This window comes from Diplotaxodon limnothrissa, linkage group LG3 (assembly GCF_057381915.1).
Source record: "Diplotaxodon limnothrissa isolate DT_005_m linkage group LG3, D_limnothrissa_male_GT1.1, whole genome shotgun sequence".
Classification (NCBI taxonomy): Eukaryota; Metazoa; Chordata; class Actinopteri; order Cichliformes; family Cichlidae; genus Diplotaxodon; species Diplotaxodon limnothrissa.
Window position 1 is genome coordinate 18,513,106 of NC_140598.1, and position 13,340 is coordinate 18,526,445.

At 40.9% G+C, this 13,340-nt stretch overlaps 1 protein-coding gene across 4 annotated transcripts in view; it reads right to left on the reverse strand.

Moving 5' to 3' along the window:
• Positions 1–3,893: 3,893 nt before the first annotated feature.
• LOC146634776 (protein NLRC3-like) overlaps positions 3,894–13,340 on the reverse strand; it is a 239,633-nt gene continuing 230,186 nt past the window's right edge. For 3 of the 4 annotated variants that reach the window (XM_085378620.1, XM_085378614.1, XM_085378605.1), the window contains 3 exons: positions 7,762–7,935; positions 4,572–4,618; positions 3,894–4,423 (listed from right to left, as the gene is read on the reverse strand). In XM_085378620.1, coding sequence (XP_085234746.1) covers positions 3,894–4,423; positions 4,572–4,618; positions 7,762–7,935 — 751 coding nt within the window. The remainder of the gene's footprint in view (positions 4,424–4,571; positions 4,619–7,761; positions 7,936–13,340) is intronic. The other variant, XM_085378610.1, reaches the window with a different exon arrangement.

Here is a 13,340-nt window from a genome sequence, read left to right on the forward strand (position 1 = left end):
ACATGATCTATGTCAGGTAGCCCTTTTGTTATTTACATTTAAAAAGAGGATTAGTGTTACTGTGCGCTGGCTGAGTCTGTTTCTTTTCTTAGAAATAGTTTCTCCTGCCCTGGAGAAAATCCACTTGCATGGAACAGAAGAGGCTGTGGAGTGCAGGAACTACACTGCAAGCTGGTAGATATGCAGGTATTCCTGGGTCCTGCAGACTATCACCTAAAAACAATAAACAAAATGATTTTCTAAACTGTAGCAATGTAATGTACGTATAGTGTCAAATACATTTTTGTAGTCTTCATCAGCTTTAATTCACATGGAAGTGTTCCTAAAGTCATATGCTGTAATGATATTTACATTATGAAAACATGATTTTGGACATTTCAGGTTTTTCACTTCGGCAGATAAAATAAATTGAGCAAAATCAACTCAAAATATTCCCACACGCCAGAACGTCCTCTCTTCCTCGCTGGCTCCATATCTGTCAGTGGAATGATCACCTCGTCGCTATCTGTCACCATCAACACACTCCACGAATCCCGTGGATGATTCACTTCCTTATATCCGTTTGAATCAGGTACCGAAGCAGTTACGTGCGTAATGAAGCTTCGGACGTCACTGGTCACGTGACTTTTGCCAAACGAAGCAAGCCTCGACACAGTGCTTCTGAACCAGTGTGTTGTTTTTTTCGACACACGCTCCGGAGCGCCAGCTTCAAGCGGGCCATCACTACATCCAGAATTGCTGTGCGTTGCTGACCTACAGCAGACAAGAGCTTCTGGACATCTGGACTCATAACTCCAACAGTTTTATCGCTGATCTCCGACTCATCCCAGAGATCTCCAGAACACCGGAAGCTGCCCACTCTCCCCGGCTGTGCAGAAATGCATGCAGACGGCGCCGAGAACATAAACAAAAGGCGAGGTAGGCACGGCCCAGATAGCAAGGAGACATTGAACAGATGTTGATTTTCCATCTGAACCATCAGAATCCTCAGGATTGAAATGTCAACACAAAACCAAAGTTGAAACAACATTGAAATACTGATGAAACCTGACACTGACATTGAAATAACATTGATTCACTGTTGTTCTGTCATCGTTGATTGTTGATCTATTTATAGTTGACAAGGTGACAACAATCACGTTGAAAAACCATCGATTTATGGTTGAACGGGAAATTAAAGCTGCTACCACTTGGACTATTCCATAGTCCAGCGGGAAATTCCATTTAAGCTCAGCAGAGTTGACCGGACATTTTGTCAGAACAAAATATATATTTACAATGCTTTTTTTTTGTGGGTTTTTTTTTTTTTGTTTGTTTGTTTTGTTTTGTTTTTTTAGCAAATTGTTGCAGCGATTTTGATGCGTTTCTTTGAATTTGAATCTCGGCTGTATCAGGTAAGAATGTAAGAATTTAATTATACGTTATTTGAAGGTCGACATATGTATGAAGGAGAAAAGTATAAATTTCACAGAAAACACCAACGCTGAAAAAAGAAAATGTTTTCATGACATACATTCATGTCTTTCCGTTATAAAGCTACAAAGGTGCTTTTGTTAGCCCTGCCGTCGGCTTGCCCACTGTGTACCCTGACTCTCGCTCTATGGCTCCTGTATGCAGAGTTAAATCCCTCAAACGATTTACAAATGTATGCAATATGATCCAGAAACGTAAAGTTGCCTTTACGGATGTGTCTACGGATGTGTACAATGCTTGTGTTAAATTTGAAGATTTGACCGCGAAAGAGTCACCTGAGACCGAATGACCACATGACATGCCCACGTGATTTTCCGTGACTTTAATAATGAATGTTGGTTTTGTAACCAATGTAACGAATAAATTCTTTACAAATCCTACCATGTGAATTCATGGATTTTTTTTTTTCACATTCTGTCTCTCACAGTTGAAGTGTACCTCTGGTGCAAATTACTGACCTCTGTCATCATTTTAGGTGGGGGAACTTGCACAATCGGTGGCTGACTAAATACTTTTTTGCCCCACTGTATATGTTAGCAATAATATAGATATGTAAGTATATTACAGAAATGGGTCTATTATGGTCAAGGTAACTTTATTTATACCCATGGGCAAGGTAAATTTGCTTTACAGAAAAAATGACAGCATTTGGCATCCCTTTAAAAACACACATACCTAGTACAGATATAAACCTCACTGTGGCACATATATAGTAATTTTAATATTTCGAATCAAAAACAGTTCTTATTTAATTCAGTGACAGCAACGGGGACAAAGCTATTTTTATAACGCTTTGTCCTGCATCTCGGAAATAGAAACCTCCGTCCTGAGGGAAGAAGCTGAAATTCACCCCTTAGAGGATGGGAACCATTTTTAAGGATTGATAAAGCCATCCTCTGTACCTGCTTAGAGTACAGGGAGGCTAAACAAGACTGTGGCTCACCTATCAGACGACTGGACCATCTCACTATCTGATTCAGAGAGTTTTTCTCTGTGACAGAGGTCTGACCGAACCATGCCACCAAACAAAAGGATAAAACAGACTCGATAAAAGAACGAGAAAACAAAGTTAACATTTTTTGTCAATGTGGAAATGAGCAAGTTTCCTAAGGCAATAAAGGTGCTGGTGACCCTTTTTACAAACTGATTTGCAATTTTGATCAAAGTTCAGTTTTTCATTGATTATGGTCCAAAGATATTTATATGATTGTACTTGCTCTATTTTCTGACCTTTAATTAAAGTGACTCCGTGCCCATTTTGTTGTTTCCTAAAATCAACAACCATATCTTTTGTTTTAGATATGTTCAGCTGGAGATAAGACTCCTCACACCACTGAACAAAGTCATCAATGACTGGGCCGTGGTTAGTTTCACCCTCTTTCAGTAAGCTGACAATAACAGAGTCATCTGCATATTTAATAATGACCCTGTTTTCATGTCTGCCCTGACACATGTTTGTATAGAGAGTGAATAATAAGGGCGATAGGACGCAGCCTTGGGGAGAACCTGTGGAGGAGAACACTGGGTCAGACAGAACCCCATTTATTCTCACTCTTCGTGACCTGTCACTTAGAAAATCTAAAATCCAGCCCACCAGGTTTTTCCTGATTTCAAACTGTTCTAAAAAGTATTTTAATTAAAATATGGGGCTGTATTGTATTACAAGCCGAAGAAAAATCAATGAAAAGAAGTCTTGCAAAAGTCCCTTTACTCTCTACATGTTTAAGAATCAGATTTAGTAAAGTCAAAAGTGCGTCCTCCACTCCTCTGTTGGGCCTGTATGCAAACTGCATTGGATCCAGCTGACCTTCAGTCTCTTCATAATCACATTTCTGAGGATTTTTTCAAAGACTTTCATGACAACTGAAGTGAGGCAACAGGCCTGAAGTCGTTTAGATTTAGGGACAGGAACCACGACTGCTTCTTTGCAAAGAGAGGGCACATGTTGTGTTTGCAAGGATTTATCAAAAATAGCCTGAAATATAGGACTGAGTTCATCAGCACAAGATTAAATTAGGCGGCCACTAATATTATCAGGACCCTGGCTCTTGTTCACATTGACTGTATGAAAGGCCTTTTTAACATCGCTGAGGTCAATGATAAAGTGCTGAGTATCTCTCAGTTTCTGTTTCACTTCCAAAATATCCTCGCTAAAATCAGAAGAACTAAAACGAGCATAAAACATATTTAAAGCATTTGCAAAATCTCTGTCTGAATTAAAACCATCTAAAATGATCTGACTGCTGCTCTGGGGATTTTGAAACCCTGCTATGGTTTTCATACAAGTCCAGGCAGACCCAAAAATTTTTGCAGCAAATTTGCTTTCAAGAAGGTTTTTGTAGCTCTGTTTTGCTTTCAAGATCTCGATTCTCAGTTCCTTGGAGTGTTTCTCTAACAGGGAGACACTCTTTACACTCAACTCAGCACAGTGTCACTGAGGAACCAAACCACAGTCCAAACCCAGGATAAAGAGGTTCAGTGAATGTGGTGTTGAAGGTGTGGAGGTGGATCAGAGTGTCAGAGGAGACTCTGTAGAAGGACAGAGTGCCAGCAGGAAAGTCCACATACACTGCTGCTCTGTTAGAGACAGAGGAGGAGGAGGAGGAGACGGATTCTGATGTCTGGTTATGATAGACGGAATCAGGACGACCATCATAGCATGAAAGACTCCAGGACTGATCATTCCATCCAAACGCACAGTAATCATTGTCTCCTTTCCATCCAATTCTTCTGTAACTCACTGATATAAAAACTCTTCCTCTCCACTCGACCTCCCAGTAACAGCGACCAGTCAGACCAGTTCTACACAGCAGCTGGTGACAGCCATCAAATCTGTCTGGATGATCAGGATATGACTGAACCTCCTGCACATGTGTCACCTTCCTGTTGTTGTCAGACAGTTGGAGGTTTGTGTTCACTGTGTTTGTGTCGATTGTGAGTTGGCAGGAATCTGATGGAGAGAACAAACACAATCCAGCTGCAGTTATTGATCCATCATCTGTTCATTGATTGACACTTTGATGATGACTCCTGACATGATGAAGATGGTTGAATGTGTGCTGCTTTGTTTTCATGAATCCCATTAAAAACACACTTACACTTCCTCAGACCTGGTGTCAACCATCGGACTCCAGCAGGCTCCACCCTGAAAGGAGGAGGGGGGTCAGAGCAGCACAGTCAGCATGCATACATGGACATTACATGGCTCTCATATACATACTGTTAGACATTGATAAAGGAACAGTCCAACATTTTCACAAATACACTTCAATCCATATGTGGATAAAACTGCTGATAAGTTGGATTGATCCTGTATCTGCCTGTACACAGCTGTATTGAATGAAATATGAATGATTCAAACTCTGACCTTCATTATCTTAATATTCCTCTTATGTTAAGCTGGGGAGGAAACTGGCCTGCATTTGCTGTCCACCAGAGCTTATCAACAACAAAAAACAGCTTGTGCATCAACATAGACTATTTCCACAGTGAAATTTGAGTTCTAAGCATGCCAGAAACTATACAGAAAAGCCAAAAATGACTTTAAAAACCACCAGTATAGGCTCATAAAGGCCCTAAAGAGAAAAAACTAAATTTTAAGTAAATGTAGCACCGGCTTCTGCACTATGAGCATCATGTTAGCAAAGGTAGGAGAGCCAAGCACGAAAGACGGCACCGCAGAAAACATTTTTTCGGCGAAAGTTATGTTCAAAAAAAGTGCCCCTCCGACAGCCAAACCCATCTGTTCTCTGATTGGATTGTTACATTTGTGATTGACATGACATTGACCAATCAGATGAGAGGAAGAAAAATAGGGTCAAGATTCGTACTTGTAACTTGCAGGGGTTTTTTTTGGCTAAGTCCACACACAAATCTTTTTTACACACACAAATCTTTTTTACACACACACACACACACACACATATTCTTTTTACACATACAAAACTGATTTACAAGTACAAAATATTTATGACCACATTTTGAGCCCATAGTTTTCATTCAAAGACTTTATGGCTTTAATACCTGGTGGGCCGGTCTGTAGTCAAAATGCCCAATTTTCTGTCCCAGTCCAGCACTGCAGGTTAATACTGGCAGTGTCACCATGCCAGCTGACTGTATTTCATCATCAGCCAGTGTTGTTCTTGATCAATATTACCAAAGTTTACCATAAGGCAGCATAGAAAGTATTTACTTGCTTTCAGGTTTCATTCAAATGTTAGTCTTTTCATTTGTTTCCCCACTTTTTTCCTGTTTCAAAATCAAACACCAGTTTGTGAGAAGATTATCTTCTTTTTTTAATAGGCATTGGTTTTGCATTGGCTAATTTGCCAATTGTATGTTAAAAATGTTTTTGCCCAAAACATATGTGCACTACATGTCAGTAAAAATACTATGCAAATATTGATGTCCTTATCTGCTGAATAAACACTGACTGATTGTATCTCTTGTACTTTATCAATGCAGTATCTAAAAACTTTGCACCGTAGTGGTTAAAATCTCTTTCTAATAAGAGTTAAAAGCGCATTTGGTTATTAGGTTTATAGGGTTATTGAATTATGGTTAACAGTTGGTAGAATTGTTTTTAGCATTATCTGCCAATAACATCTGCCACCTTTCCAAATCTGTGCCCCTACCTGCCCCCCCCCAACAAAAGTTTTCTAGACACGCCACTGTTAACATTAGCTGTAAGTCACAACTAACCAAACAAGCTGGTTATGAAACTCTTTGGGAAGGTCAATGCCAGGGTGCTGGTGAGGAGAGTCCGTCCGTTAGTTGAACCTCGGATACAGGAGGAACAATGCAGTTTTCGTCCTGGTCGTGGAACACTGGATCAGCTCTTCATCATCTCAAGAATACTTTAGGGTACATAGGAGTTTAGAGAACTTGAAGAAGGTATTCGACCATGTCCCTTGGTGGGTCCTGTGGGAGGTGCTCCGGGAATATGGGGTGTCTGGCCCATCACTACGGGCCAGAATCCTTATACACCACTGTAAGATCTTGGTCTGCATAGCCGGCAATAAGTTGGACTTGTTCTTGGTGGGTGGTGGACTTCGCCAGAGCTTCCCTTTGTCATCAATTCTGTTCATAATTTTTATGGACAGAAATTCTAGGCTTCTAGGCTTAGCCAAGTGGGTGAGAAGCTCAGCCATTTGAGAAATGCTAAGAGTAGAGCCGCTGCTGATCTAGAGAAGGATGCCTCATCTAGAGATGATCTAGAGAAGGATGCCTCCTGGGGGCCTGAAGTTAAGGTTATTGGAAGTCAAGTCCCTTTGGATAAGTTAACTGATACCCTCGGTCTGCTTACTTCTCATCTTTCTCACACTATAAGGAATCTCGGAGTGTTTTAGATAACTATTTTAAATTAGAGAAGCAAGCATCCACTGTAGTGAAAACCAGGTTACGCGAAATTGCCAATCAAAGCCTTATCTTTCTCGAAGAGATCAAGAAACACAAATTCATGCCTTCATCACTTCTAGTCTGGATTACTGAGATTCTCTCTATTTCTCTTCATTGCTCACAGTTAGTCCAAAATGCTGCTGCACGTCTTTATCGGGTGTTAGAATGCACACATCACTTTAGTTCTGGCTCCATGTCAAATATCATATTAATTTTAATATTAGTTTACTTACTTTTAAAGTTACAAATAATATGGCACCCAGTTATTTAAGCCAACTCCTCAACATGGATGACCCCAAAAAAGCACTGATATTGTCTAACCAGATGTTCTTAGTACAACCAAGGTCTCAATTGAAGCATAGAGGAGATCTGGCATTTACAGTAGTATCACTCAGACACTGGAATAATCTGCCAGAGGATATTTGACTTCAAAGTCTATTCAGTCTTTTAAATCACATCTTAATGCTCACTTTTTCACTTTGGCTTTTAATTCAAGTTCAGAAAGATCATTTCTAACCTTCACTAAAGCGGTTTCTATGAAAGCTGACTAAAACTCTTCAAATAAGACCTTCCTCTCCAGAGGACTTGACAGCTACTCTTTCAAGAATTTTTGATATGAAAGGAAGGCTGGAGTTTAGCCTATAATTAGCTAAAACCACTGAGTCAAGAGATGGTAAATACATACAAGAGAATGATGGCCATGACAACCCAATGCCCAGTGAATATTTCATGCAGCAGAAACCCAAGAAAGAGAAGCAAGAGGAGGAACCATCATGTAAGGAGAGGCCCCTGCACGATATGTACCACTGGCAGATAGACACTTCCTCGCACATCCAGAAATCCTATCAGTGGTTGGATAAAACTGGACTGAAAAAGAGCACAGATCCATACCTGAGAGTGTCCAGTCTCCAGCCTAAATCCCTCAGACCAGCTGACAGCAGCTCCATTCCTGAGCCCCCTGGTTGATTGTAGCTCAGGTCCAGCTCTCTCAGATGGGAAGGGTTGGCACTCAGAGCTGATGCCAAACAAGTACAGCCTTCCTCTGCGATCAGACAGCCTGACAGACTACATACAAAAAAAACAGCAACAAGTCAATCTATTTGCATCCTTTCAATTGAATTAAGCAGCATATAAGTGATGATTCCCATCAGTCATCTCACGTTTCTTAAGAGTGTAAGGGAGCACCCTACAAATCGAGGTCACGATTCAACTTTCTAGGAGAGACTGCTGTTAAAAAAAGGAAAAAAATACGTAGGTTCCACCTTTGGCTCATACCATCACCAGGCAAATTGAAGATATAGCAGGGGACACTAAGACACAGTTGTTGAAGAGGTACATAATTCAGGTTAATGAGTCTACTGAAATTGACGGCTAATACTACTTGTATGTGAAAGATATATGTGTGCATGACAACATTTTTTTTTGCGCTGTCACTACCAAGCAAAACCAGTGGTGTAGAACTATTCAAAATTCTGAATGGTTACATATCAGAAAAACTGGATTGGTTTCTCTTGGTCTGCATATACACAGAGAGCTGAGTGGAGTTTGCACTTGACTGCAAGTCTATGCACTGTCATTTACAGGGAAATTGTGATTATCCAAAAAATGTTACTTGAACCTAAAAACACAATAAACAGTGTCATTAAAGTCATTAACTACATCAAAGCGAATGCCCTAAACTCAGGTCTATTCAAGCGGCTTTGTGATGAGATGGATGCAAAGCACAAATGCTTTCTCTTACACACAGAAGTAAGATGGCTAACTAAAGGGAGATCCTTGGTCAGAATTTGAGTAATGAAAGCTTGTGCCGAGACTTATTCCAGGAAAAAAACTGTGATCCAAACCAAATTGTGAAGTATGGTTGACATAAGTGACAAACATTGCATGTCCTTGTCTCCCATTACTCCCAAATGGACTGGCTTCTTAGGTGGGAAACAAACAGCACTGACATACAAGAACAAAGCATACACAAAGGAGAAGGAAGAAAAAAATTGAGCATATGCACTATTGGATTGATGGAGCATGTTTTACAGATGAAATGGTGCCTCAGATCATAAAGACTCATAGATGAGTACAATTGATGCTAATAAGACAAGATAAGTGCTGCAGAAAAAACATCAATCTGCTGAATTTAAGTTTTTATTTTACCGCTGAATTCATTAACATCAAGAATAGATGGAGTGAAAATCATTATCATATCATCATTACATAATTCTGTGTGGTTTTCTCATTTTAGCTAATTTCAGCTCTAAAATATATACTACCAGCCAGGTTTGGACACACTTCATTTAATGTGTTTTCTTTATTTTTGTTACTTTCTATAATGTAGATAATAGCCATAATCAAACCTAGCGTAATAATACTATCTATAATGATCAAAACAGCACAACAAAGAACTCAGAACAGAAGTATTGAATCCTCTTCTTTTTATTCTTTTACTGGACAGAGAAAATGCGGAGTGAGAGTATGCAAAGTATTTATAATTATTTTATTCAATCATTACTTTCCGGAAAGGGATGTGCACGAGGCTAAGCCACTTGCAGATCTGAAGCATTAAGCTGGATGTGTATAACATAGTCAGTTATACGTCACACACAGTTTCGATCAAAACAACTTCTGCGCTTCACTCTGCCTACTTCCTCTTTTCTGTCTGCATCCTGTTCCTTTGCAGCTCTGCACAAAGCGTTCTGCACAGTTTCCTGTCTCACTCAGCAATCTATGACCTTTCACATACTGTATGATTGAAAGATGGCCTGCTTTAGTATACTGGCCTACATAAAACAATATAATCAGAAAATAAGCACTAAGAACATATATTTATTTCCTAACAGAAACCATAATATAAAATACAAAAGACTCAAAACTGCTGGGTCACAAGGACCCAGAACAGTGACACCTAGGGTGTTGCCTAGGGATGGGTATCGAAACCCGGTTCTTGTTGAGAACCGGTTCCCACTGTTTCAATTCCCTGGAATTGTTTGCCGTTTTTGTAAATGATTCCCTTGTCGATTCCAGTTGCCCAGTAGCGGTTTTAGATACGGGCGACACAGGCGGTTGCCCGGGGCGGCATCATGGTGGGGGGTGGGATCACGGGCATTGGCATTGGCAAAAAAAAAAAAAAAAAATGCTCGTACTCATGCTGCCCCAATGTCAGCCAGCGCATATTGGGAATGGCATAGGCACCAATCGGTTTTCTATCGCCCATTTGCTGAGAGTAAGGGCGCCCTCCGTTTGCGAGGTGCGCCTGCTGCTTGCGGCGCAGAGAGGAGAGGGCAGGACGGCGGGGGATTCTCTGACCGGCTGGAGCGGCATCTAATAACCAACTCGCAAAATAAAACAAAATAAAAACAAACCAACAAAAACACCAGACATCATGATACAGACTTATAATTTGCACTGATGTTTTTCCAAAATTCTATACAGGAAAGGTGAGCACAAGAGCCCTCGGTGCGCCTGCTCGCTGCTGAAGTCAAAGTAAACTTAATTGTCATCTCCGCTACATACAGTCCAGTATATGGAGAGACGAGACGACGAGGCTCCAGTTAGAGCAGTGCAAGTAAACAAACAATATATATAAGAAGAGTAAGAAAACAAATATACACTTTAGGACTCGGGGTAAAGGGATCAATAACAATTTAAATTTTAAAGTTTGATGATTTAAAGTCTCACACACAACCCATCGAAAGGGGAGGGGGCCCTGCTGCTTCCAAATAGAGCACATTTCATTCATAATGATGTAAATCCAAGCCCATTATGGATTCATGATTTGAATCCTGGGTTGTGTGAAATCTCAGAAATGCACCCTAGACAAAGTGAATCTGTGAACTAAGGTGTAGGTGTGATTATGTTGTGGTGATCCTCGGGATGAAGGATGGGTGTTCATACTGGAGTGCAAAATTAAAACCAATGGAAGATGGACAAGAAAAGTTCAAAACCATCAGGTGCTCAGTTTAGAAAAAATAGAAAAGAAGAGGAGGAGAAACGAGCAAAAGATGCAGATAAGCAGATGTGTCATTGGATAATGGCAGGTCATCCTGAAACAATCAGAATCAGAATACTTTATTAATCCCTAAGGAAATAATGTGGGTTACAGTTGCTCCAAGAAGAAATGGTAAAAATAGCAACAGTAACAGACTAAACTCCAAACAATACATTATGTTAGAGAGGGAGTGTTCGCCCAGGGCACCAAACAGACTAGGACCGCCACTGCAGTCGTCCCGAATGACGTCACCACGTTGCGTTGGCTGAAACGCTCAAAAGTTTGGTTATACTTTACAAGAGCGGATGACAACAGTGCAACTTGCAATACTTGAAAAGTAGATATTTCATTTAAGGGAGGAAACACTACGAATATGCAAAACCATTTGCTCACAAAACACACGATGACCTTAAATGAATGTCGTGTTTTTAATTCAGCTCCGGACTCGTGAATCTCAACCCAGCAGCAGCGGTAACGTTTGCACGTCCTCTCCCGTTAATGCGGCAGGTAAATAATCAACTAACAGTGCATATTATGAGCGCGATCTGCCTTATTACAAAACCTGCCATTACTGTGCATTTAGGTGACCATGATGAGAGAGAGTCTGGCTCAGACGCTGGCAATTCTCGCTGCAGTCTACCGGTAGCGTCTCCTTTCAAGCCAGGATAGACGAATGTCACCGAGCAGTTTGTGGTCAAAGGCTTGCACCCGTTTGCCACAGCAGATGCCCCCGATTTTCGGTAAGTGAATGTGTTTAATTGTAGGCAGGGACATTACTGGATATTCTTGTGTAATTGCTATAGAATCATTTATGTTATACTTTGTTATTGCTACAGAAGAATATTCATTTTATTATTTTACATTTACAATTTTTTTTCCCGGGGTCCCTGTGACACCCCATTGAAGAGCTGTAGGCTGCAGATCTCTTAAGATCTCACTGTTGGGTTTGTAAGGCCATGTTACTCTCAAAGAGAAGATATAAAACAAAGTTCTAAGCTAATCAAACTTAGTGTTCTCCTTTTTTAAAAAGAATCGATAAGAGAATCGATATAGAATCGAATCGTTAAACAGAATCGAAAATGGAATCGGAATCATGAAAATCTTATCAATACCCATCCCTAGTGTTGCCTGGTGTGGTATACCCCAGCTTCTATGGCTCTTGTGCTCAGAGCTTGTTCCTGTGTGGCGATAACTGGTGCCTCTGTGCTGTCTTTAGTCTAGCTTTGTCCAGCCACTGGTAGGATTTCTGGATGTCAGCAATCTCCTTGATCTGCCAATTGTACATACCGTGCAGTGCCTTGTCCTTACAGGATTTTCCTCCTCTTCCTCATCTTTTTTGGTTTCTGTTGCCTGAGGTATTCAATGAGCACGTTGTCAGTTGGGGCCATTCTCCCGATGTACTCATTTTTTTTTTTGCCTCATCCTGGACTGTGGTGCTGACACTCACCAGTTCCTGGCCTTGTTCCTTCTGCTTAATGTACAGCCTAAGGGTGCTGCATTTGGTGTGAAACCCTCCATGCATGGTCAGGAGCTTTCTTGTCTTGATGTCAGTGGCTTTTATCTCCTCCTTTGGCCATCTCAAATCAAATCAAATCAAATCACTTTTATTGTCACATCACATGTGCAGGCACACTGGCACAGCACATGCGAGTGAAATTCTTGTGTGCGAGCCCCACAAGCAACAGAGATGTGCAAACACAACAACACAAACGAGCAAAATACAAGAATGGCCAACCTGAAACTAATAAATATATGTACAATATATAATAGTGTATGCATTTCTGGATGTGTATACTAAATATTTTCCTACGTGTGTGTGTGTGTGTGTGTGTGTGTGTGTGTATACACACACACACACTTATTATCCCAGCAGGGTATCTGATAACGAGCAGGAAGTAGGTGTTGATAGTCTGGATCTTGTTCTTACCGTTCAGCTGACTATTCAGGACTTGCCTGACCCTCTGCAGCTACTTGTTGGTTACCGTTTTTCTAGCAGCCTCTTCATGGTTCCCATTTGCCTTGTAACTGTTGTCTATGTCTGCAATGTCGCTTAGTGGTAGTTTGATCCCTTTAGTTCCCACTACTTTCCCTCTCTTTGTTACCACTGACTACACTCCTCCAGTCCAAATGACATTACAGTGTCATTTCTGTGACACAATGGTATACAGCTTGATGTCATCTATGTACAGTGGGTGGCAGGTAGTAGTCAGTATCCGTAGCCAGTCTTGCCAATGATCTCACTGAGGGGCTTCAGGCCAATGCAGAACAGCAGTGGGTACAGAGCATCTCCTTGGTGGATCCCACACTTGATGGGAACTGGTGCTATGGGCTTGAAGTTGGCCTCTAGTGTTGTACGCCACATCCCCATTGAGTTCCTGATGAAGGCTCTTAGGGTCCTGTTGTTCTTGTATAGGTCTAGGCATTCCAGGGGCACTGAGTCGTAAGGCCTTTCTGTAATCCATACAGACAGAGTACAGGTTGGTCAGCCTGG